Source organism: Astatotilapia calliptera, chromosome 10, assembly GCF_964374335.1.
Source record: "Astatotilapia calliptera chromosome 10, fAstCal68.1, whole genome shotgun sequence".
In the NCBI taxonomy this organism is placed as follows: Eukaryota; Metazoa; Chordata; class Actinopteri; order Cichliformes; family Cichlidae; genus Astatotilapia; species Astatotilapia calliptera.
Genome location: NC_137431.1, coordinates 15,921,925 through 15,947,111, shown reverse-complemented (window position 1 = coordinate 15,947,111; position 25,187 = coordinate 15,921,925). Strand labels below are relative to the sequence as shown.

The 25,187-nt window shown below is 38.1% G+C and overlaps 2 protein-coding genes across 3 annotated transcripts; one reads left to right on the top strand and one right to left on the bottom strand.

Annotated features, from left to right (window-relative positions):
- Window positions 1-24: 24 nt before the first annotated feature.
- On the bottom strand, window positions 25-8,416 carry chek1 (checkpoint kinase 1). Its single transcript, XM_026183050.2, has 14 exons — window positions 8,241-8,416; window positions 7,943-8,008; window positions 6,790-6,904; window positions 5,920-6,028; window positions 5,658-5,722; window positions 5,489-5,558; window positions 5,191-5,379; window positions 3,395-3,499; window positions 3,227-3,310; window positions 3,070-3,154; window positions 2,819-2,987; window positions 2,474-2,605; window positions 2,265-2,366; window positions 25-333 (listed from the first exon to the last, which is right to left on the bottom strand). The coding sequence occupies exons 2-14, from the start codon at window positions 8,005-8,007 to the stop codon at window positions 241-243; spliced, it is 1,383 nt and encodes a 460-aa protein (XP_026038835.2). The 5' UTR covers window position 8,008; window positions 8,241-8,416; the 3' UTR covers window positions 25-240.
- Window positions 8,417-10,898: 2,482 nt separating this feature from the next.
- On the top strand, window positions 10,899-24,362 carry LOC113030597 (complement factor B-like). 2 transcript variants are annotated; one of them, XM_026182194.2, is made up of 18 exons: window positions 10,899-11,055; window positions 11,804-12,010; window positions 12,095-12,280; window positions 12,551-12,727; window positions 13,069-13,155; window positions 17,700-17,839; window positions 18,619-18,763; window positions 18,856-18,981; window positions 19,143-19,241; window positions 19,438-19,572; window positions 21,106-21,212; window positions 21,612-21,741; window positions 21,862-22,000; window positions 22,110-22,183; window positions 22,956-23,056; window positions 23,150-23,279; window positions 23,401-23,450; window positions 23,954-24,362. In XM_026182194.2, the coding sequence occupies exons 1-18, from the start codon at window positions 10,998-11,000 to the stop codon at window positions 24,125-24,127; spliced, it is 2,265 nt and encodes a 754-aa protein (XP_026037979.2). In that variant the 5' UTR covers window positions 10,899-10,997; the 3' UTR covers window positions 24,128-24,362. The 2 variants fall into 2 exon arrangements, 1 of the variants encoding a protein (XP_026037979.2); XR_013911710.1 differs by lacking the exon at window positions 22,956-23,056.
- The last annotated feature ends 825 nt before the right edge of the window (window positions 24,363-25,187 follow it).

The window sequence follows — 25,187 nt, the reverse complement described above, 5'->3', positions numbered from 1 at the left end:
TTATCAAAATACTCTGCGCACAACTTTGGTCTTTTAATAATTTATTCAAGACTTTGGACTGTTTAAACATAATCAGAACACATCAGTCTTTAATAGCAGAAACACAAACGACAATGTAGACATACTCATACTCACTCAACAGCAGAATACATGAAAAACATCAACAAAACAAGTAAATATATACACAGGTTTGCCTCTCTACAGTCCATGGTAGAGAGCATTAGTGTGAAGATCTGCTCACTAGATGGGGACCAAAATCTTTTGAGTGCTGATTATGTCACCGAGCTTGTGTTTGATCTTCACAAAGAGACGCTTGAACTCCAAACCATCACCCTGGAAACAAACACACACACACACACACACACACACACACACCCATCTTGATTAGATGAAAGTGCACTCATACACTGAGGACATTGTACTCTTAGACCTGTTCATTAGGTGACTCAGACCAGTGGGTTTCTCTGTATCAATTCTGCTACAGTTTGTCTTTCAGTAAACCCGTTTTAAACAAACATGAGTGAAACCAACTGACCTATAAGGATGACTGCATGCATACATCTATATAGATAGAGTTAAGTTTTACAGATATTTTACATGAATATAGGCTACAATATAGGCTAAGTGAATGGGTTAAATGCAGAGAGCAATTTCCCCACGGGGCTCAATAAAGTACAATCTAAGCCCTATATGCTTACATCTGTTTACCTACGGGTATCATTAAAAACAATATTGTTTTACAGACACATATGGATGAATATTAGGGGTAATATACACTAACAAGTTCCACTCCACTCACCCAAGGACACTGTACAAGTTTAAGAGCATGGGAAGTTATACAGAGTAGGCTATCTTAAACAGGCGGGTTTTGAGGGTTGACTTAAAAAAAGGGAATAGTGATGTTTTCGAGGTCAGAGGGTAGGCAATTCCAAAGTCGAGGGGCAGAGCGACTAAAAGCCCTGCTCCTTATTGTGATAAGACGAAAGGATGGAACAGAAAGAAAAAGAGGAGGATCTGAGGCACTGGGATGTGATGGAGATCTGTACCAAACCAGAACGGTATGGTGGGGAGAGAGAATGAATAGCCTTAAATGTATAAAGGAGTATTTTAAAATTAATGCGAAGTTTAACCGGGAGTCAGTGAAGCTGCTTCAGGATAGGGGTGATGTGGTGGGTAGAGGGAGTCCTAGTAATAATACGGGGAGCAGAGTTCTGGACACGTTGAAGCTTATTGATGGATTTTTGTGTAAGGCCAAATAAGAGTGATTTGCCCTGCTTATCCATGTAGAGGTTTTCAAGTGAGTTTATTGGTTCAGCCAGTTTGAAAAATCCTTATTTACAGACAGCTGAAACCAACTTTCCACCAGTCTGGGGAAAAGACTGAAAATGATCTTCATTTCTTCCATTGTCCAAGTTCAAAAGCACAAGTCACAATGTTTGTTGTAAAGTCATATGAAATAGAAAGCTTTCAAAAGGACTCCATGCAGTCCTGCAAAACACAAACTACATCCTTACTGCAAGTGCCAAAGCCCAAGAGCTACATCTCAGACTCTACAGGACTCAGTTTGCATGCTAAATGTTAAACAATCATTTCAAAAAGTTCTAGTTGAAAAAGACTGAACAAGTAAAAAAAAGAAAGAAAAAAGAACAGGCAGGTTTTCAAAGTCGCATCTAAACACACCACAAGACTTCTGGAAGAATTCTTTGGACAGATGAGACGAAGGTAAATATGTTTAACTATAATACACAGGACCATGTGTCAAGCACAGTGGTGGCGGTGTAAAGATTCAGGCTTGTTCTGCAGCCACAGGACCCGGGCACTTTGCGGTCACTGAGGTTTCTGTGTATACCAAAGTATTCTAGAGGCAGATCTGAGGCCATCTGGCCAACAGCTTAAGCTTAGCCAAAACTGGGTCATGCAACAGGACAATGATCCCAAGCACAGCAGTGCATTTACCACAGAGGTTTTGCAATGCTCCACTCAAAGTCCAGACCTCAACGTGACTGAATAGCTGTAGTGGGACCTTAAGAGAACTGTGCATAAACAAACCTCAATAAAGTGAAGCAGTACTGTAAAGAAGAGTGGGCCAAAATTCCTCCACAATGATGTGAGACACTGATGTAGCTACTGAATCTGAACTTCATTTTTCACACGACTGCATGGACTGCAAGCTTGAGTGGTTAAGATGTCAGAACGTGCAGAAGGCAGGGGATAAATCGTGTTAGAAATAATATACAATTCATCTTTTAAATGATAAAACCTACCTTAGACAGTCTGAAGTCCAGCAGCACTCTCTGATTCATATCCAACAAATGAATTTTAAAGATGAGCTTATTATTGCGTTTGTCAAGCGTGCTCACGGTCACCTAAAATGTGTGTTATAAAAAATAAAAGTATGTTATGATGAGACGCAGAAGAAAAGGCTGTGTTATCAGGAAATGTAAAAATCTTGTATATTTGAGTATAGATATACCTGTTTGGTGCTAGTGAGTTTGAAGCCAAGTGCCAGGCCTTCACAGATGTCTTTCAGGGCAGTTAAGGAGGCATCAGCACTGACAGTAGTGAAGAAACGCGTCATTCTCCGCACTAACCTCTGCCACGGCGACTGTGCACAGAAAGAAGAAATGAGGACATGTTAAAAAGCTCACAGCAATAATGCATCAGAGTTTTGTTGATATTCAGATGCCTTTAAATCAAAAGAAACTTTGGTGAAAGGTTAAAAAAAAAAAAGAATAATCTGCATCTTTGTGTGTGAGAATAAATACACATATAAACATTTACGTAGTGAAACCAATCCAGCACTGAGTATGTGAATTACCTGACTGGCTCCTGGTGTAGCTAGTAACTGACTACCCAGTAACATGTGCTCAGGTTTGGTCGGCTGGGAGAAGCTGACTTGACCGTCATTTTGACTAATTAACAACATGGCTTCCCAGCCACCGGCTGCAAAGTCAGGCTGAGAGCTTGAAAACTGCATCCTGTCATCACTACAGAAAGAGAAAGACATTCTTAAGATTATCAGACACAAAAAGAAATTGAGCTAAAATTAGAAAAGCGCAAAGTTCTGACCTGTTGGCCCGAGATATGAGTGACCCATCAGATCGAAGACTGTTGTTCCCTCCTGAGTGCAGAGAACTTGTTGGCTGCTTCACTCCTACAGAGACAGAAAGACCATTATGAGTACAGTGAACACTGAAGCTAAACTAAACCTGTTGCTGGGACTTGCCTTCAGTAAACCAGCGGTCTTTCTGGATGTCTGTGATGGAAATGCGTGCATCTGGACTGGCCAGCAGCAATTTGGATAACAAACCTGAATTTAAAAAAAGTTACACATGAACCAAAGAACAACATGTAAAACATGCAGTAACTAAACTTACAATAGCGTGCGACTCACTAAGAGGCAGTGGTTGTATTTTTTTCCAAGGAGGTAGATATGTTTTCTTCTGAAGCCAGTCTGCGTACTCCTGACAGCTCTCAGTTGGCTGGTCCCACGGCAACTCTAACAAGGAAACAACAAAAAGGTTTCCTCACATTAACTGCATGGACTTCAATGATGCACAACCTCAGAGAAGTAGCGTTTGCATTTTTTCTAATGATGTAAGACATGCTGTCTGATCTTTCAGAACTGTATACAATAAATAAACTGAATTTTTAAACAGACCTCAATCTCTTTTTTTTACCATTACAGTGATGTGACTGTATTTCAAGATAACTAATAGATCACCTTGAGTCTATAATTTGGTTAAGTTTACAACCAATTCTTAAGCGTATAAACACAGATATCTATATCTGTATGTGATATAAATATATCTATAAAACTGTAACTTGCCAGCGTCCATCGACCTGACTGATTTCCGCAGCGATGGGGCAAAAAATAAGCAGCGGATAACAGACATGTAGTGACAAAGTTTAAGAAAACATACACAGCTTTCACCTTAGAAATACTTTACTTTTTAATTTAGTCATTTTCCCCTTCACGTCCCTCCTGCTGGGTGTCACTGCTAAAGTAATGTTCCCTCTCACAGAGCAAAACTCAAGCATCTCAGTCTCTTCCACTGGTTGTAAAAGGCAACTTGAATTTTTGCCTCAATGTTTGTCATGTTCAACAACAAAAACAAAAAACAAAACATGTTTTCAATACACTGTGTGTCAACTCCGTACCAGCACTCTGGACTAAAAGTTTCACCCTCCTGGGGTAAACAACTTTTCTAGCGCACAACTCCTTGTCAGAGAGACAGAGAGAGAGTGTGTGTGTGTGTGTGTGTGTGTGTGTGTGTGTGTGTGTGTGTAAGCATCTAGTTGATCACTGGATTGTAGCCAACCTCAGTAGCAGTGCTGATTTGCAATGTGGAGGTTGGGGCAGTTAAACATAGAAGTTAATCTTTAAACAAGTTTGACATTCATGGTGAAATCAGAGACGGGTCAGAGCTTTGATGGAACTTAAAAAAAAAAAGAAGAAAAAAAAAAGTCAAAAACTGCTGAACAGAGGCCAAACTTAAATCCAGTAAGCGTTTAGATTTTTATGGACAGAGTGAAAGAACTTAAATGGCACCGTGTACAACAGTGAGAACCATGTGGACCTGTACATTCTCTCAACATCACCAGAAGGGCACAGTCAGGAAATCTGTCAAACGAAACGGATTAAGGGCTTTAATGTTTTGTTGTTGTTTTTTTTAATATATACACTAACTGTTTATACTTCTATTATAAAAATTCTAACCGCTATAACCAAAGAATTTCATATATAAGAGATAAATAAAGTATTTCTTCTTTTATTTCTATTACCATGTGATCTCCTAGCTTGTTTGTACTTCACTGTTGACTTAAAATAAGATGATATTCAGGTAAACAGGTCAGGCTGTAAAGATTGAAAACTGAATCTGCTCGACTGTAAAGTTCAGACAATGTCAGACTGAAGATGGAGACGAAAACTGAGGATGGTCCTGTCTGACATCAGGCAGAAATATGACAGCAAGTTACAAGACAGTAAAAATGATGAAAAATCAGCTATTTAATTTAGTAAAATTAGTAATTCAATGCAAATTCACACAAGCACAACAACCACTTGCAGCTTTGACACTGGCCCTGCTAACCTAACAGCTTTGTGATATCATCAACTTCTCATTGCCATTGCTGTCATATGGTATTGGACTACAGATGTGTGTATGATCTTCAAATTTTGGATCTTACCACCAGCCAGCATGGCAGTGAGAACTATGCCACAAGCCCAGATATCTGCAGGCTGAGCTCTGTACTCTGTTTGGCTCAGAAGCTCCGGAGCCACGTAGGGAAGAGTCCCACACAATCGATTCAGACGGCGCTCTCGGCCTTTAAAGCGAAACATGGTCGCCAGGCCAAAATCTGTCAGCTTCAGGTTATCTGAAGGTAAAAAAATAAAATAAAAAATCAACCCTAGAGGGCGGTGGTTATAAGAAATAAAAGAGAATCCTAAAAAGAGAATCCCTCAATAAAGATTGCATTTCCTCACCTTTGTCATCCAGCAAAATGTTCTCTGGCTTTATGTCTCTATGTGTGATGCCAAAATCATGGAGGTACTCCTAGAAAAGGTCAAATAAAAATAAAAAAACTTAAAAAAGAGAACAACAGCAGGAAAATATGCAGGAAGTCACATAAACACAAAGATGTTCTTCACTCACCACAGCTGCTATTAGCTGCTGGAAAAATCTATGAGCATCCTTTTCAGCCATCCCTACATCGGGCTCTAAAGAGAGCGTAAAAGAAGAAAGAGTAAGCCTGAAATCAAATACTTGCAAAGAATGATTACTGAAAACTCCAGACGCATTTCAGCTAAGTTGAATTCATGTATTCATGCTAATCATATCCGAGTCAGGAAAGCTACAGTTGGAAGAATAAATCAGCAAACAAAAGGTTTTTCTTGTATGACAGTTTACGGCTCACCGATTCGATCAAACAGCTCTCCCCCGGTGCAGTACTCCAGGAAGAGGTACACAGTTGGTCCTTCCTTCCGATGGCCAAAGAAGCGTACAATGTTGGTGTGTTTGAGCATCTATGAGTTAAGTGCACACACAAAGATCCTCAAAACAGTGCTCTCAGCTATCATTCTACCTAGCTAAGAGCTTAACGTTTTTAATTAATTCTACAAATCTAAAACAATTAAAAATAAAATAAAAACAACTTCAGTCTGTGTTAAATTGCTTACAATCAGTTTGTACCTGTAAACCAGAGGAACAAACTGGTCAGTCTCAGCCAGTTTATCTTTATGAATCTAACCAACATTAATAACAAATGCCATTTCTTTATATTTTACTTTAGTATGAAGTACGACTTCATACATGTTTGCTTTCAGTTTGCCTCTTCGGTGTCTGTTCAGCTGGTTTTTGGATCTTCTGTCATCATGTCACATCATTTTAGGTGAGCCAAAACAAGCAGACACATCTGTACATCTGTATTCTTATCTGCATGTTTGCTTTCAGTTTGCCTGGAATAGCATTAGCTTTAACAAACTTTTCCCAACAAATGACACCCTCGAGCTGAGGGCTACCAACGTCCCCAGATCAGCTGAGGCTAGAGTTGGTTTTCACAACAGTAACAGTTTTTATCTAATCCTCACAGTCAGTAACTGATGCAAGGAAAAGGGAAATGAGAGCATACAAAGCTGTGATTCAGTTAATTAACAATTTCTTTCATGCAGCTGTTTACTGTATTAATATATGGATTTAAGAACAGCTGGACTTGTTTTACAACACACCACTGGTGAGCCGCTGCTTTCATTCATACTAACTGTGCAGGTGAAAGTGATGGATGTACCTTGTGGATGCAGACCTCCTTCTTGACATTTTCAGCACACTCTTTTGCCTGCGAGGTATCGATGACCTTCACTGCTACCGCCTCTTCAGTCTGTCTGTTCACCAGGAGCCTCACTCTGAGACCAAGAACACAAAGAGGACAAACCGGTTAGATCATAAAGAGAAAAGAGAACACAGAGGTGAAGAGAAGTGAGAGGAAGTCTGAATGGAAACAGGATGTACAAAGAGCTAAAGTCTTCCTAAAGTGTTTCTAGATATAATTTTCAAGTAATTTAAACTTTGTTAAACTTTTCAATAAAATCAGAAGGTCAGGTGTCAAAGTCCGTCTGTTTTAGTTGTTTATATTTTATTTATTTTTTTCCCCTTCTATATGTTACTACATCACTGTTGTGCATTTTATTTATTTTTGTTGCATTTTAGATTCTTAAGTACTTTGTGCAGCATGCAATGTTGAAAATGTGCTATATAAGTTAACTTGACTTTGACCTCTAGAAAACAAGAAAAGCATGATTGATATTAGTGATGTCATTCACAGCTGCAGGTCTTTCTGATTCAGTTGATTAAATACCTGCAATCATCATACATCAGAAAAACAAAAACAAACAAACAGAAATATTTAAGATCATTTTAAACCCACTCAAAGAGTCAATCTAAAGTTAAAAGGTTCTTTTTGTGCAGTAGTTTTCTTCTATAACAAACTTTGAGCATTTGTATCTCTGGACACCTCATTTAATGGTGGCATAATGCCATAATTTAAGAATGATAGAAGCAGTCATTGCTACCCTGACTGTTTGATTTGTTTTCTAACAATTCCATTGCAAAAAACATGGAATTGTTATTGTAAAAATGGTTAAACTTTCAAGTCTCATAACACTACATTAAACATGTTTTCGCATATGTAAGGTCTCATTTTTACCTACATTTTGATACCTGGTTCATCTACCTTTTTTTCAAAGCTAACTGTGACTGCGATGGAGTCAGGTGTCTCCTGTGAGTGATGTTTTTGGATTATCAGATGAACATTTCTAGTGCATATACATGCCTGTCATGATCCCATGAAACAAGAAAAAAAAATCCTTGTCCGATGGCTAGAAGAGGACAGCTATTAAAGGCGATAAGCTAATGATAAAACAATGATAAGGAATCTTTCATACTCTCCGTAGGCTCCTTCTCCCAGAGTCTGAACAACGTCCCAGTCCTGCACAAAAGGCACCGCCATGCTAGAGACAGAAACACACGCATTCATCACTTTCGCTTTCTAATATTTACTTATGTATTCGTTATTTTCACAACATGGGTCCTATTTCTTCTAACAAGTGTCTGTTAAGCCTTTACCGGTTTGCAAAACTGTTAACTTTGACAGCACTTTGACAGAGTTCTGTCAAATGTCATGATGCTCAAAAGAAAACCGCTAAGAAAACTAAAATACGAAAATATGAAAGAATAACCTACCTGCTCAGCCTTTTCACACAGCAGCGACTGCCACATGTAGCTATCCTTAAAGCTCAGACGTACGTCTTCAACCTGCTGCACTGACTTCTAAAGATTTTTCACAAATTTGGCGCGTTGTTGTCTCATTGGCGATAACTTCCGCATTTCCGCCTTGTCTTCTTCTACGCCTCTCTTCTTTTTCTTCTTCTTTGAGTTTAGCCGGTCAGACACATATTGCTGCCACCTACTGTTCACCTACTGTTATCCAAGTCTTATTCGAATTAAACATGCCAGATTTACAATTCATTATTCAACATTATTTAAAGCCTGAATAATTGCCACAAAATTTTTAAATGGAGAGTTTATTGAACCAGCTGAAAGATTTGTTTATAAAGTTATTTAGATATTTCCCCCCTTATAGTAGTTGTAATTTGCGTCATATTTGCTACATCTGGCCTTTAAAAAATGCTTTAAAAAGCATTGCAAAATTTATTTATACTTTAAAACGGGTAACAAATCACACTGATGATGTAGAAGTCTCAAAAATTCACAAAAAACTGCATGTATTAAATACGATACACTAGGCATGAAAGGGTTAAACATCCATCCATTCTCTTCCGTTTATCCTTATTAGGGTCTCACGGGGTTGGAGCCTATAAAGTTAAACATGTGGCATGTTTTTTTATTTTCTATGTAAATAAGATTTGGGTTTATGAGATATGCCAGTCATTGCATTCTGTCTTCAGCGCTTTGGACAGCTTCCCAATTCTTTTTGAATTGGGCTTGTAAAGAGCTGAAAAACATTTTAAATCTTTCTTTGAAATTACTGATGCAGGTGTTTCACAGTAATAATTGGCACTTTGCTGTTTTAAGAAGTATAATAAAAGATAGAAAACAAACAATAACATGAGAAGAAAACAAAAACCCACCCATCCACCCATCCTCATTTAGAGTCGCCCTAACTCAGGTCAGCACCAACACAGAAAGAATGACACCAAACTCTACCACTACCCTGACATTAAAAATGATGTCCTAATATCTATTCCCTTCTACAATATATTTACCAATATTTATACACTCACTTAATGTAATTACATGTTAATAATCTAATGTGACTCATTGTGCAGTGTAAAAAACTGTAAGAAATACAGATTATGACATTTACAATAACATGCTAGCTGCATGTGGAATCCACAAGATCCAATTTTAGTAACAAAAAGTGCTACAATACACATGGGTCAAAAATAAGGGAAATGCAATGCAGCTGTGAGTTTCATGCAAATGAATGTTCAAAAAGCCTTTCTTGCCATGTGAGAAAACATTTTCTAGTTAATGGATGTTACAAAGCTTTTATTTAAACCACTTTCAGGTGTCTGGAAGTGTGAAGCTTCAGCTGGAAGCTCCTGCAGATACTGTCATTTCAGAAGGCCCTTACAGAACTAAGGCTTTTCAAATTGAGGGCACTAAAGGGAAAATAATAGTGGAGTTTTGTTACTGGAGGAACTGATGTGTCCAGTATTCACACTGTAAAACTGCCCAGTTAGTCTGTGTGGCATGTAAATTAAAAAGAAGACCAAAAAAATCACATTTTCAAAACATAATCTCTTAAATGTTTTTCAGAAAACAAACTCAAAGCCAGAGAGAGCTTGAGGCACGACGGAGTGTTTAATCAATACTTGAATCAATGTGTCAACAAGCAAGCCTGGTGCTTTTGGGAAATGATGAAGTGAATGTTTGTACTTTGTCTTGATTTCACAATGACTTTGTTTTTCGTGTAACATGTGACAGCATGTGTACACATAACGGGAAATCCTGGATCCAAAAAAACTTAGTTAAGGTCAGGACACACAACACAAACCATGCAACCCACATTTGTAGTTGATGCATTTAACTATTTCATATATAAACAATTGAATAAATGAAAACAGTTAATCAAAAAATCAAAAATCTGAGTCAAGAGCACTTTTGTTACTGTAGTGCTTCACCTTTTGTTTTAAGTGAAAGATAATTGCTTAATACAGCGGTTCAGCTGCTCAGCTGCTTTCTGTTTGTCACTTCTTACTGCACCAACCAGGTGTTATAACACAACATCACATAGTTTGGCATCTTTTTCATAACATGAGCAAAGTCTTCCCAGAAAAAAAGATATCAAGAAAAAAGACAGCAAAATATTCCTAGTAAAGTGTCAAGTGTGTCTTTAATGGAGGACCAGCTGGAGATCCAGAGATTGGGGGCATTCGGGATCAGTTCTTGGCCTCGTGCCTTGTGTACTCTGAATTTGTCAGTTTTCCACGTAGTCTTTCACAAAGTGATGAAGTGATCTTCATTCTTATTGCTGAAAGATACAGAGACTCTTTGTATGGCAAATCTTTTTACTAATGAACCTAATCAGTTTGGTAAATGTTTTGCTACTGGTTGTATTTATTTATGTATTTAATTGAGATGCTCAGCACGTAATAAAAGTAAAGCGAAGTTTACAAATAATAACTACTGTAAATAGCGTCCCAGCTCACATTGTAAGTAATATATTAGATAAGAGATCTTTGCGTAATTCTAAATAAGTTATCAGTTGAGAAGGATTTATGTAAATGTAGAAATTGTTTGAGTGTTTTCTGTGATAAACATGTATTGATCCTCTTTTACGGGTCATAAAGTTAATAAGTACCAGGATGGTCTTTGTCCACTCCCAGTTTAAACATCACTCTCTATTCCGAAATAAATCGGCCACTTCTGCAATATACTCTCATTTTTAAACTGTCCCCCAGTTTAAGCTTCAAGATGGGATTTTCTATCCACTGGAGTCGGCTTGCAGCGCTTTTATGTGCACTTTGGATGGGTAAGATACTTTTATTTTAGATAAAAAATTATATACAGTTTTGAGTTTCCAATAATGTTTTTGTTGTTTATTTAGGTTTATGCATTGTATAAGGTTTAGTATTCATAACACAGATATAAAAACTGATCAATTTTCAAATATATTTATTTATTAACTAATATATAACTGAATATTACACAAACGTCCTTCTATCCATCAGGTTTTAGAGACTTCTATGCTTATTTTTCTTAAGGTACAATAGTTTTATGTTCTTAAAACTATGTTTTGTTCTTAATTTGAGGTAGTTATATTGCCAAGAATTAAATAAATAAAATCATTATCAAGTAGCAACATCATCAAATGTGATTATAGTGAATTTTAAAGATTTTTTTTTCGGAAAATGTAAGTCTGTTCTAAATGTTGTTCATCATCTATTTATGGAAATAAAGAAATAATGTTGTGTTAAATATAAAATATCAGACTTTTGCATTTTTACACATTAAAACATAACAATTTAAATTCTTGTAATACAAACAATACTTCGCAAAGGTAAGTAAAACAATGTATAAACCGTTCGTGATGATAAGATTTTAATAAAATAATAAAATGATGATTTTAATAAAAGAATGTTTATTCATTGCATACTGTGCACTTTAAAAAAGGCAAGTTTTCAATTTTACACTACTTTAGTAATTGTGTAGTGGTACGTATGTAAGTGTATGATATACTTAAATTGTAGCCTCTGAGAACTGTGGACTTTTTTTTTCAGGAGCTGGTGTTCGATGTGCTTGCCCTGAGAGTAATTTGCAAATGCAAGGAGGGAATTACACACTGAGTAACAACCTGGAGAGAGGCAGCATGTTGGTATACCACTGTCCTGAGGGCTACTATCCATACCCAGCAATAACCCGCTTATGTCAGGCTAATAACTCCTGGAGACCAAAACCCAAAAGATCTCCAGCTCAGAGATGCAGGCGTGAGTGGCAAAGATGTTTCTCCCTTGCCTCACACTGCCTGATAACAACATATTAACTGAGGGTCCTTTTGTTTTGTTTCACAGTGATTGAATGCCCAGACCCCAATGTGCTAGAGTACGGAAGTGTCTCCCCCCCTCAGGACAAGTACTATGTGGACAACGAGACCACGTATGAGTGCTACTCTGGATACACAATGCAAGGCTCAGTCACACGCGCGTGCTTAAAGAATGGGAAGTGGAGCGGCTCCACTCCAATCTGCAGGCGTGACTGTGAGTCCCAAACAGCAATGATTAAAACTTGATCATTGCTGTTCCAGCTTTCTAGATTTCATTCTCGTATTTAAAAAAATACAATTTATTATGTATATTTAGACAGACTGAAATTGACATTTTATACCTTTAGATTTGACAGCTGTTAAAACACACAGTATGATGAATGTAAGGTTTTTGTTGTAGCCCCACAACGGTCTTTTCTTGAGTAGGTGCTTGCATTCAGGCCTTCCATTGTGTTTTTGACATTGGGTTTTTTTCTTACCAAAGCTGGGGATCATTGTCCTAATCCTGGTATCCCACCTGGTGCCTCAAGAGTGGGGAATATTTTTGGAATTGATGACACGGTGAGATACACCTGCAATGGAAACCTGTTTTTGGTGGGCTCCAGTGAACGAGTGTGTCAGCAGACCAGCGAGTGGACTGGCATTGAGCCAGCATGCTACTGTAAGAATGACACAAACACATACTGTTTACACTCTGTGCCATCATCTTAGCCACTCTTTGCTCTTTTAAATGTTCTGGTTGTATGATATATACTGTTTTCCTTTGGAGGCCTTAATGGTGGGAAGCCAGTGTGGGATCACGTCCTGCTGTGACTTAGTCACTGGTTAAGCAAATAGGATCTGCAGATGTGTGCTGACCATCTAAATATCACGTGTCCAGTGACAATATGATCCCTCACCAGCTTCTTATCTATAAATGTTTCCTGAAACTCCTGAGAGTCACCTTGTTATAAAGTCTTTCTTTAGTATAATTGTTATATATCACATACGTATTTCTTGCAGATAAACACACCTTCGACACACCACTGGAGGTTTCAAAGGCATTTGGCAATTCAATTAAAGAGAGCCTGACCACTTTAGAGTCCACAGGTAAGTTATTGATCAACAACTACATACTCTCACTGGACACTATATTAGCTACATCTTGCTAGTACCATTCTGGAGCCCAGGTACAGGATATCTTGAAAAACGTTCAGCAGAGAATTTGGTCTATATTCACATGACAGCAAAATGCATATCTGTTGGCTTCAGATGTGAATCATCCCCACATCCCAAATATCCTTTGTTGGGTTGATAGCTGGTGACTGGAGACCATTTGAGTTAATTTACTGAAGTCTTTGAGAAACCAGTTTGAGATGATTTGGGCTTTGAGACATGGTGGGTTTCCTGCTGGGAGCAGCCATCAGAAGATGGGTACGCTGTGATTGCCAATATTCTAAAAATGTTTTCTAAAAGGGAACGGGGATACAATTTGAGGGGGGAATTAAATTTAAAACATCCTCGTATCCGTACAACATTAAAAAGTTTTTGCATCTCTGTGTGTGGAGTGAAGCTGTGGAACAGACTAAGTAAAGATATGAAGCAATGTCCAAGCATGGCGCAGTTTAAAAAGCGGTTTAAGGATATGGTTTTTACAGGGTACAGGGAAAAGGTAGAGATTTGATAGGGTGTTCTTGTCTAATATTTTCATGTGTGTGCGCATGCACGGGTTTGTTGGTATGGGTATATATGTATGTGTATATATATATATATATATATATATATATATATATATATTAAATATATATAAAATTGTAGGTTGTGTATCCTTCAGGTGTTAATGGGGTTATTGAAAATGTGTATATGTGCGTATGTGTGTATATACGTAGGTATGGATAGATAGAAACATATATGTGTATATATTAAAAAAAAAAAAAATTACACATAACATATAATGTAATTACAAGGAGGTATTTCTGTAGTCTATTGATACTAGATAGTGGAAAAGGGGTGGGATTAAATAAGCTTATGCTTCTTCCTGCTCCTTTTTGAACATGGACGTTATTTGGAGTTGTGGTTGCTCGTTTTCCTTTTGTTTGCTTTGTTCATTTGTCTCTTTTAATTCTATTTTTTTTTTTTATACTTTTTCAACATGTTCAAAATAAAGATTCAATCAATCAATCAATTGCAAAGCAGCAGACATGGTAAACAACAATACTTAGGCAGTGGCATTAAAATGTGTTCTGTTTGGCCCATAATTTGTCAAGAAAACCATCCCACATCATTGCACAACCACCAGCAGGGTGAATTGCTCATGCTTTCATGGAGTTGTTTACACATCATGAATGTCTTTGCACTATAATCCGAATGTTGCAGCAGAAATCAAGACTCATCGAACCGGGCAAATTTTTTCAAATCTTCTGTTGTCCATTTTTTGTGAGCCTGTATGAATTGTAGTCTCGCACTCCTGCTCTTAGCTGACAGCAGTGACAGCCAGAGTGGTCTTCTGTTGATGTGTCAGGCATTCAGAGATGCTCTCCTGCATACTTTTTTTGTAACCAGAGGTTTACATCAAGAGTAGCAAAGCTGAATTTGATGCTGAGATTCATTGCCTGAATCCGGCCTTTATATCAACTTTATATTGGAAATATAAATGTTTGTGAAACATCTGCTTACATCTCATTGAACTCAGTTTTGTAAATCCACGAAGAGCAGTAAACATCAGAGGAACAGCAGCAAGTCAGCTGATCGCAGCTTGTACACCAAGAAAATCTACAACTCACAATAAAAATTATACTGAGGTTATTGTTCCCCATGCTGAGTCAGTACAACGGATCTTAGGGTACCACATCCACTGAATCCCACTTTCACCCCTGGCTGTACAAATTTTCCAGTTTAGGTGTGAAGGCAAAGTCACTCTCTAACACACATGTAACAAAAAATAGAGCTTTTTTAAAAAAAATTCTACTTTTTCTCTGCTCATATTTTACATATCTGATTCAAGCTTTAGTTTTTCACTTTTACTTGCGTAAAGAAGTTGATTCAGTACTTCAACTTTTACCAGAGTACTTTTAACACAAATATTTGTACTTCAACTTAAGTATAAATATGCATACTTATGCCACCTCTGGTTGTGACAAGTGGCTATCTGAGTTACTGTTGGCTTCCTATCAGCTCAAAGAAGTCTGTCCATTCATAGGCGGCTGTGGCTACAATGTCAGGGCAGCTGTGGCTACAATGTCAGGGCAGCTGTGGCTACAATGTCAGGGCAGCTGTGGCTACAATGTAGCTTGCCATCACCAGTGTGTGTGTGAATGGGTGGATGACTGGATGTGTAAAGCGCTTTGGGGTCCTCAGGGACTAGTAAAGCGCTATACAAATACAGGCCATTTACAGGCCATTTTTATTCTATGACCTCTGACCCCTGGATATTAGGGGTGCAACGATACACAAAATTCACGATTCGGTTCAGTTCGATACTTTGGTGTCACGGTTCGATATTTTTTCGATACATAAAAAATGTTCATGCCTTTTTAATTTGTCATTTATTAAAATTATAAATATATATTTTAACTCAAAAGTACAGTTTTTAAATTTAACCCTAACCCTTGTGCGTGTTTTTTATTCTTACAGCGAATGCGCACCTGCGGACCACTTATGTGCAGCCCTGGTTATTTAGCTCGTCATATTGCAGCCACAGAAATTCTTTTGTCCATGAAACCATAAAGCTGCACTTTCTTTTTGCCTTATAGTCTGATTTGTCATAACTTCTCCGTTTTGTGGTAAGCTTTTCTTTGGCTGTCACTTCTTCACCCTGACCTGTCTTATTTGGCTCAGCAGAACTAAAATATATATCTGTCTGTGAAGGTTCTCAGTCATCCAGGTCATCGTAGTCAAATATAAATCCTGCTGCTTTTACACACGCACTCACATAAGCTCAGCGATTCTCTGCGCGATCAACCTCTCACATGTTTAAGCTGCGGGAGATTTCACTTGTCATGTTTCATGTTTGCATAGTAAGCTAACAATTAATAAGACGATGTCAGAGGAATTGGTGCGCAAATTATCATCACTCACAGATCAGTGCTGTCGCTCTCTATACACAGTTCGCGCGATTGCAAAGTGAAAGCAAAAGAACAAGCGCAAATTCAAACGAGATTTCAATATGTCACATATTGACAGTGGCTCACCGATGCCAATGACATAATTACCCAGCTACATTTCCGAAAGAATGCAAAAGCATTGACATATATTTTTCTTCCTACAATAGCCCGACGGGCAGGGCAGAGATAGATTTTGGTACCCCGACTGAAAAAATCGCTAGCACCGGGACGTTGGGCTAGCGATATTGCGAGCCCTGTATCTGATTGAGGAATCACTCATCTTTGGAAAAGAGAGTTTATTACAGAGAAATGTCTCTTTCCAAAATAAAAGCTATACTATCCGCTTCTTCTGGGCTATATTCTCAGCAGCATATTAAACAGCTGTCTAAATGACTCGGCTAAAGTTAGTAGCATGCTTGCTTGTTTTTTTTTCTGCTTCCACTTGTCTTTGCACTAGGATGATGTCGGTGTAAATGTGCAGTCATATTCGTTGTGTTCCCACTAGTGCTTTCAGGTTACTCTCGTTGAAATGACCTTAACGCCACAACACGGCAAATCTCCGTTAACGAGCTACCGCGATCCCCCCCCCCCCTGCATGGGGCTAGACGGCCAACACGTTAACGAGCTAACTGCGCTAACACACTAGTTCCCACCCATGTAATTGAGCATTGCACGGCACATCCAACATACTGTTTTACTTTAGTCCATGACTCACTTACCTTCAGGGTCATACCTCACATGAAAACCAAAATAATTCCAAACGCCAGATCTGAATGAGGGTGGGGGAGGTCCATGTTACAAGGGGAGCTTAACTTCTGTCTCGCTAGCTTGCCCTGCGCTCTTCCTTCTGACGATGCTGTCTATGTTGAGCGCTCAGTGAATCTGCGTTCGACTACTCCGCCTAGGCTGCACTGTCGACCCTAGGCGGAGTAGTCGAACGCAGATTCACTGAGCGCTCAACACAGACAGCATCGTCAGAAGGAAAGTTGATAAAATAAATTACAAATTTTGTATTGTTCATACATATGCGTACCGAACCGAAAGCACTGTATCAAACGGTTCAATATCGATACGAATATCGTTGCACCCCTACTGGATATGTAGTTTTTTCTATGCAAATCCTAGAAATGGTTGTGCGAGAAAATCCCAGTTGGTCAGCAGTTTCTGATCTACTCAGTCACCTTTCTTCAGTCTGATGCTCGGTTTGAACTTCAGTGGGTCGTCTTGACCACATCTGCATTAGATTCGATTTTTGCTTTAATGAGCAGTTGAACAAGTGTATCTAATAAAGTGATGGGTGCGTTTTGCTGTTTAGGCATATTTAAATAACAATAAAATTACTTGTGGCAATGACTGGGGGTGTTATGAGAGAATTAATCATAGCATAATAATGCATGCTTCTTTGTTGTTAATTCAGCCCAACAAAATGTGCTAATATATGCAAACATATAGTGTAACAGAGTTGCTATCTGTATAATAATTTAACAATGACAGTGTTTATTCAGACTTTTGTTTGTGAGGTGTAAGCTGACAGTATCTTTTGTCATTCAGAGGAAACACAGGAGGGCAGAAAAATCAGGATTTCAAAAAATGGCACACTTAACATCTACATTGGTGTGGATATTTCTGACAGCATCAGCGAAGATTATGTCAATAAATCCAGAGACGCTGTGGTGAAACTCATCACAACGGTGAGAAACAAACAGCTTTTCTTTCAAAAATTGAGAAAAAAAGTCAAAAGTAGAGTTTTCCAAAATGATATGAAAGCACATTTTACTGGAAGCTTTTTGTTTTTTATGCTGCTACAAAACCTCCTTTTGTGCTATAGCGTGCTGATTTTGCGAACAGTCAGCAACATTGGGCTTGGACTGGAGTTATATTAGGATTGCTTTGCAAATTGCAGGCTCAGTTTGGAGGTCTAACGCTGTGCATAGGGTGAAGCTACAGGCTGCTGTTGAAGGATGCTGGCAACATATTCGCTGAGTCTTTAGAACATTCGATCAGATATTTGATAAAATGACAGGCTGCAGTTTAATTATTCACGTGTCACTGGTTTATTTCTGCCTTTAAATGTGGCACATGGACCCACAGGCGTACGTGAGTGTGAAGCTTTTTACTCTGACACACTTTAAGGAGCGCATCTTCCATGATGTACACATAACGTACACACTAAATCCCATCCAATCTGGCTGCCACCACAACGTCCCATTAGAAGTAAATTTCATTATGTATTACAATTCATAACCGTGACTGATGCTTCTTGGCATGAGTCCTTTGGCTGGTTGTCAATGTTCAGCACAGGATACGCTAGCTGCTGATTTATGGACCAATTACTAAACAAAATAACAAACATAAGCAATCTGAAATGTAAGGAGGTGTTGCATTAAGTTTACACGTGTTCACAATGGCGTGACAGAAGTTCATATGAGATCAACTCTTTATGTAACTGATTTCCTTTATGTATCAACAGATTGCCTCCTTTGCCGTGACCCCAAACTACGAAATCATCTTTTTCTCCTCTGAACTCTATGAAATTGTCGACATTATTGACTTTATGGACGGCACTGCCAAACTATCAGATGTCAAAACTAAATTAGAAGAATTTGATATTGGTGGTGAGTAAAGCACGTATTGCTATTGTACTCTGTTAGTTTGTTTCTAACAATAAGTTAAGGAATGTGCGTTTTGTGCTTCTTCCTGCTCAAAGACAGAAACACGGGAACAAATCTGAACCTTGTCTTTGAGAAATTCTTGGAGAAAATGGCTCTTATAAAGGTTCGAGCTGGAGAGAATTTTAAGGAGCATCGTCACGTCATCATCGTTTTTACAGATGGTATTTCCAGCCTCTTGATTAACTCTGCCGTCAACAATAAGAAATGCTCGTTAACTTCTTGTTATCACAATGTGGTTGTTTTTTTTTTTTGGCTCTAATAATATCTAAAAATATTGTTTTTAAAAAAAAAAAAAAGGTTTTGTCATTGTTTTTCACAACAGGGGCTTATAACTTGGGCGGTTCACCAGCACCCACTGTAGCGAAAATAAAAAACTCAGCGTATTTGAACCTGGCAGATGGATCCAGAGACGACTATCTTGGTGAGTTTTCCATCCAATTTGTGCATGTTTCTATTTTTATACAGTGTAATCATTCCAACTTGATCCTTCTTTACAATAACATTTTATTGATACACAACAGTTTCTTGTTCGATGCTCGCTTTAATGCATAGCGTGCTCAATAGCATTCTGTATATATTGTATATAAATAAACATGTTATGCTTCATTCTGCTACAGACATTTATATCTTTGCCATTGGAGATGACATCTTTGATGATGACCTAATGCCCCTCACAGCAGGAACTGGAGGAACCCATTATTTCAGAGTTAAGGACTTAGAAAAACTACAAGACACTTTTGATGAAATGATCAGTAAGTTGTGTTTGAAGTGAAGCATGAACGTCCATCTGTTTGTAGTTCAGCTGTGTGTGTATTTGTGTGTTTGCATTCACTCCAGCATTCATCATCCAGCACTAATAAACACAAGGGAGACAAATGATCATAACTGGAGGCCTGCTTGGTTCTCTCGTTTCCTAAAGTACCTGAGATCAGAGCGATTACTCTTTATCTAGCCTGACACCAGTGATGTAGCCGTGATAGAAATATGATCATGTATCCCTCTGGACCTGTATAATGCAGTTTAATGTAATGTAAAGGGTTTGAGATACTGAAATCCAAACTGAATGCAGCCTAATGTTCATTGTTCAACTTCAGTCTTCACTGCTGCTGCTACCAACTACTACTAACAACAGCAGTACTGATGATAATAATTTATAAAAACCAATTTAGAATTGAACAAAATTGCAAAGTGCTTCACAGAACAGATGAAAACGAAATTTTAAAAACTTCAATAAGAAAATAATGATAAGTCATGAAAAAAACATCTTACTGTGAAACTGCACACTCATTGAGCTGCAGTGTTAATGTGGACTGTATTTTACAAAATATAGATGATGTTGTATTCAAGAAGACTTTAAAATGAGGACCTGCGAGCATAAACTCATTAGGAATGGGCTCACTGTGCTTACATATGCAAGCACAGTTATTATAGTTAACAAATGCTCTCCACAACATAAAAACTAAAATGAAAGCAAACCCACTACGTAAACAGAAATTGAACTTTAATTATTTCAGATTTAAGGACTTAGAAATTAAACTGAATTACAAACAAACACATTAGAAAATACAAAGCCTGGGGAATTTTTCCTCACAGAAGCTACGTGCAGTTTTACATGCAGTCATATGTGAGTCCATGAACATAAGCAACCTACAACCAGATGATTAATGTAACTATCGCGATGTCAACCACTGGCTTTTTGCATCTTGCAGCTAAGATGTTGATTTTGGGGACTGGAGGGGCAGGTCTGAATGGGAACTCGCACACGCATTGTTTTTTTTTGTTGTTTGTTCTTTTTAAACATACTTAATATTTCAATAATAAATTACAGAGATCAAGACAAAAAGCCTTTTCCCCTGTAAACTTCTACAGCACCACAATTACCCCAATCTGGTGGCCCTCTGATAGAATTTAGGCTTAAAGCACTTCTGAATTGGCACTTTGAAATTAATTTTTCCAATCTGGAGGCTACATCCATGTTGTATACTTATGCAACCTGTCTGTGCAGCAGGCCACAGTCCCTGTCTGCCTCACGTCCTTTATCATTTTACCTGTAACAAAAAGATCAGCTGTTTCCTGCCTCAGTGATTACCGCGATTACTCGCCCCATCTCCCTGACTATTTTAAATGGTAAGCTAAGTGCCCCTTCTCTTCCGTGCTGAAAGCTGCAAAAGAAATTTAATTGATAAACACATAACAAAAAAATGTATTCCTTGTCTTCTGCTATCTACATGAACAACACTGGATTTTCTATTTTTAAATATCATTCATTTATTGTTTTCATGCAGATGAAGATGAAGTCAAGGGTCTCTGTGGACTTCACAAAGAGTATACGGATAACCGCAATGAGCTGAAGAGGAAAATGTATCCATGGATGGTGTTTATTTCTACTCAGGTGAAAAGTTTCGCTGTTTCATTTAAACCAGTAGAGTAATGCGACTGAATATATAAATCTCTATCCTTACATGTTTGCTAGTGAACCATCCAAAAACTTATAGGCATAACTTTGTGCTGAACATTGGGGAGGGGGGGGGGGGGGGGGGGGGTCTGTCTCATTGAATAAATAAATCTGAGTAAATTCCCATAGCCCCCCTGGAAATTACGCCCCTGCAAAAACTCATAGATTTAATGAATTTTTATTTTTAGGTGAACAGACATCAGATTCATCTACCATATTGCTATGTTCTCCCTACCAGATGTTTTACATAGTAGATTAATTATGTAAATTAAGCGTGTCTTGCTTCAGTGCATGCAGCAGTCTAAGTATATGATTGTTTTTTATTTCAAATTTTAGGCTGACGGTCACTCGAAGAAATGTATGGGCTCTCTGGTGACGCCTGAGTTCGTCCTGACTGCTGCTCACTGCGTGTTTGGTTTTTTGCCTGAAAAAGTCACTGTTGAAATTGATGATGGAGATAACAAAAGTAATGAAAACTTTATCTAAAGATAGCATGATACCCTGTTTTATAAATTTGCTATAGATAAATATGTCTAATGTTTTTGATTGATGATATTAACAATAATACAACTGATTTTTTTTTCAGTTAAAAAAGCAAAAACTTTATTTTATCATCCACTCTACAATGTTACTGCCAAAAAGAATAAAGGCATTAACGAGTTTTATGACTATGATGTGGCTCTGATCCAACTGGAGAAATATGTTGTCATATCCACTAACGTGAGGTAAGAAATTAGGCTATGCAAATTATTCTGTTTGTACTGTACTGATTTACTGATTATTGATAAAACACTTTTTATTGTTTGGAATGTTTGAAATAATAAATTTTTTCAGGCCCATTTGCATACCTTGCACCCGGGAGACCAATGCTGCTCTACATTTGGTGGACCAGAGCTGCGAGTCACAAGGTGTGATAACTTTGTATGTATGCTGTATAGCTTCATCATAGAGCCAAGTCTGTAAAAACAACAAAAGATATAGAATTTTATGTAGAGCTGGGTGATGTTGCCTAAACAGACTGTGAGTTATTGAGCTCAGAGCCACACTGTCCTTATATATTTGTACAATTAGTTTTGTCATTGTCTTTCTGAAATAAGCAAAACCCTAAGAGGAAAAGTGGATAACTGGACTGCAAGTGGTTGCAGACCTGGTCCAGTTTTAGAAGCAACCATTGCAAAGGTAGCAAGATCGCACGTTTATCACACACAGTTGTGCCGCAGTGTCCAACCACTGTTTTTCTTGTGTTCCCCACAAGGAAAAAAATGTGTATCTCGTGACCAGCGTTTAGAGGAGTTTGCTGGTTCTTGCTCCTTGTATTTGCTTTGGCTGCTCGCAGGATGCAGCAGACAAAGTGATCCAGTGTTTAGGGACTCACTTTGCAAATTTTCACTGACACGCGGATGTTTGCTACACATTTCCATTATTCTTTTTCTTCGTGCTTCTGCTTGTTTTGTTTTTTTCCCTAACTACTACTTATGTGTCTGGTGTGCATTGGCTCCCTGTCTGATGGTTCTTTGTTGCTTTTTAGCTTTTCCCTCTGTTTCATCAGAAAGCTTTGTCTTTTGTTGGGTATACACTGTGAATAGGTGTGCTTTGTTGAAAAAAAAAAAAAGGAAAAAACTGATGGAACGGGTTGCAGAGTGGCTCACCTGTATTCTTCTGTCTCTCTGTTATCTACAGAGAGACTTCTGTTAAAAAATCACCTCGAAAGACTGAATTTCCTGACAAGGACAAGCAATGTAGTGGACCTGAAAGATGTCCATGCTAAGCTTGGTGATAATGTAAGTTTTACACTTGTGAGCTGTGTTGTGCATGTGTCTTTGGGTATGTAAGCACAGGTTCCTTATTCTTCTCCTAAAACCTCTTTGATGTAGAGATATGAATGCATCAAACATGCCGTAGGTGTAGAGGGCATAACGGCTGATACACTGAGAGATGCTGTGACGGATAACTTCATATGCACTGGTGGTCGGGAACCTTTCAGAGATCATATTGCATGTACCGGTAAGTTCCTAATTTTATATCAAATTTTATACTCCAATACAGTGACAGTGGTGCAGATGAGTGACTCGGACTTTGTTTTCTGTTTTTTTGTATCTCTGTGTGTTTCTATTCATTGGTACAGGTGACTCTGGAGGTGCTGTGTATAAAAACTTTCAACAACGCACAATACAGGTAGGCTGCAATATACACGGTGCAACCACTGCACTCAAACGGTTCTGCTGCACAGCCATTACAAACAGAAAAAACACACATTTTAAATTTGGCTGACATTCCGTGCAAAAGTCCTACTCAGAACAGGCAGACATCCAAACAGCAATTTTAGCAAGAAGAGCAGGTAGTGAGCAAAGATTTCCTTGGTTTGGTGGTGTGAGTGGTAGCACATTGGTGAGTTGACAATTTGCAGGACTCAACCCCGTGATTGTCAAGGTCAAGCAGAAAGCAGAATCAGTAAAGCGATAAGTCGTGTACGACCGCTCCATAAGGCTATCTTACATGTGAGGGCAAATCAGTGAAATCTAAATCAGCTACTTTGTTTTGTACATCACAACCAAGTATAACCTTAGGGAATAAATTCACTAAGAAAATAAGTTCATGTCATTTTACCTTGTACATTCTTTTTTAAATAACCAATATTTTAAATAACCAATTGTTTTTTTGTTTTGTTTTTTTGACAGGTCGCATTGGTCAGCTGGGGAAGCCAGAAAGTGTGCACAGCCGGTGGTGTTAAAGAATCAACGTCAAACTCCAGAGACTTTCACATTAATCTCTTCAGAGTTATCCCTTTCCTCAAGGGTGTACTTGGAAGACAAGATATGGACTATGCACCACTTGTGTTTTTGGAAAATTAAACTCTTTGACATGCTGCAAATTCGTTTTGGGATTTCTCTTATACAATGTGTGCTCGGTTTAAAACGCTGCCTTGGTTTATTTTTCTAATTGAAGAACATATGATTGAACCCACTGAATCATTCATTTATTCTTTTTGTCACACTGTAAATTCACAGTGAAAACAGACTTTCACAAAGTCTGTTTTCACTTTTTTACTCAGAATTTTCTGAAATAAAACCAATAATTGAGGTTTGAGCTGTGCTTTGCTATGTTTTGAACAGAAGCTTGTTCAAGATCAGTTTGATCAGGGTAAAAGATATGACCGTATGCAGGAAAGAAATGAACAGTTTATTCGACGCACATAGTTCACAACCTGCCAAAACAAACTAACAAACAGACTTTAGCTTCTGTAAACGTTACAGACCCAGGTCACAGTTCATGAACAGGTGCCTGTGTACAAAAGGGTCGATAAGAGAATCTTCACTAATACAGCAGATGGGCATTGCAGTATGGATACCAGGGGAGGGGCTGGGATTAATGATGAATGGGAGCTGCTGTGTAATGTGACTGTGTATAGATAGTTTTTATATAGGCGCTTCCTGCTGTGGAAGGTAACTCCATTGAAAAGTGCAGAAATGCATTTGTTATGGTTTTAATTTCTAGTTTCAAACACTTAAGTGGCTGCATTGTTAGTGATTGGGTTGATCTTTATATACACAGACACATTAACCTCATGCAGTCCCACTGATGCAAATATTATGGATTCAATCGGCAAAACTAAAAAGTGCCTTGTAATCTATTTCTCACACACACACACACACACACACACACACACACACACACACACACACACACACACACACACACACACACACACACACACACACACACACACTCAGAATACAGACAAAATTAGGACACAACATTTCTGCAGTATCAAATATGATGTCAGTGGCGTGTCTCACACACACACCTGCAAGCAGACATACCTGAGCCTTTTTTGAAATAATTAAAAACAACATAATGACAACAGCATAGATGTCAAAATTTTCTATCATTTTCCAAACAGATGCCATGATC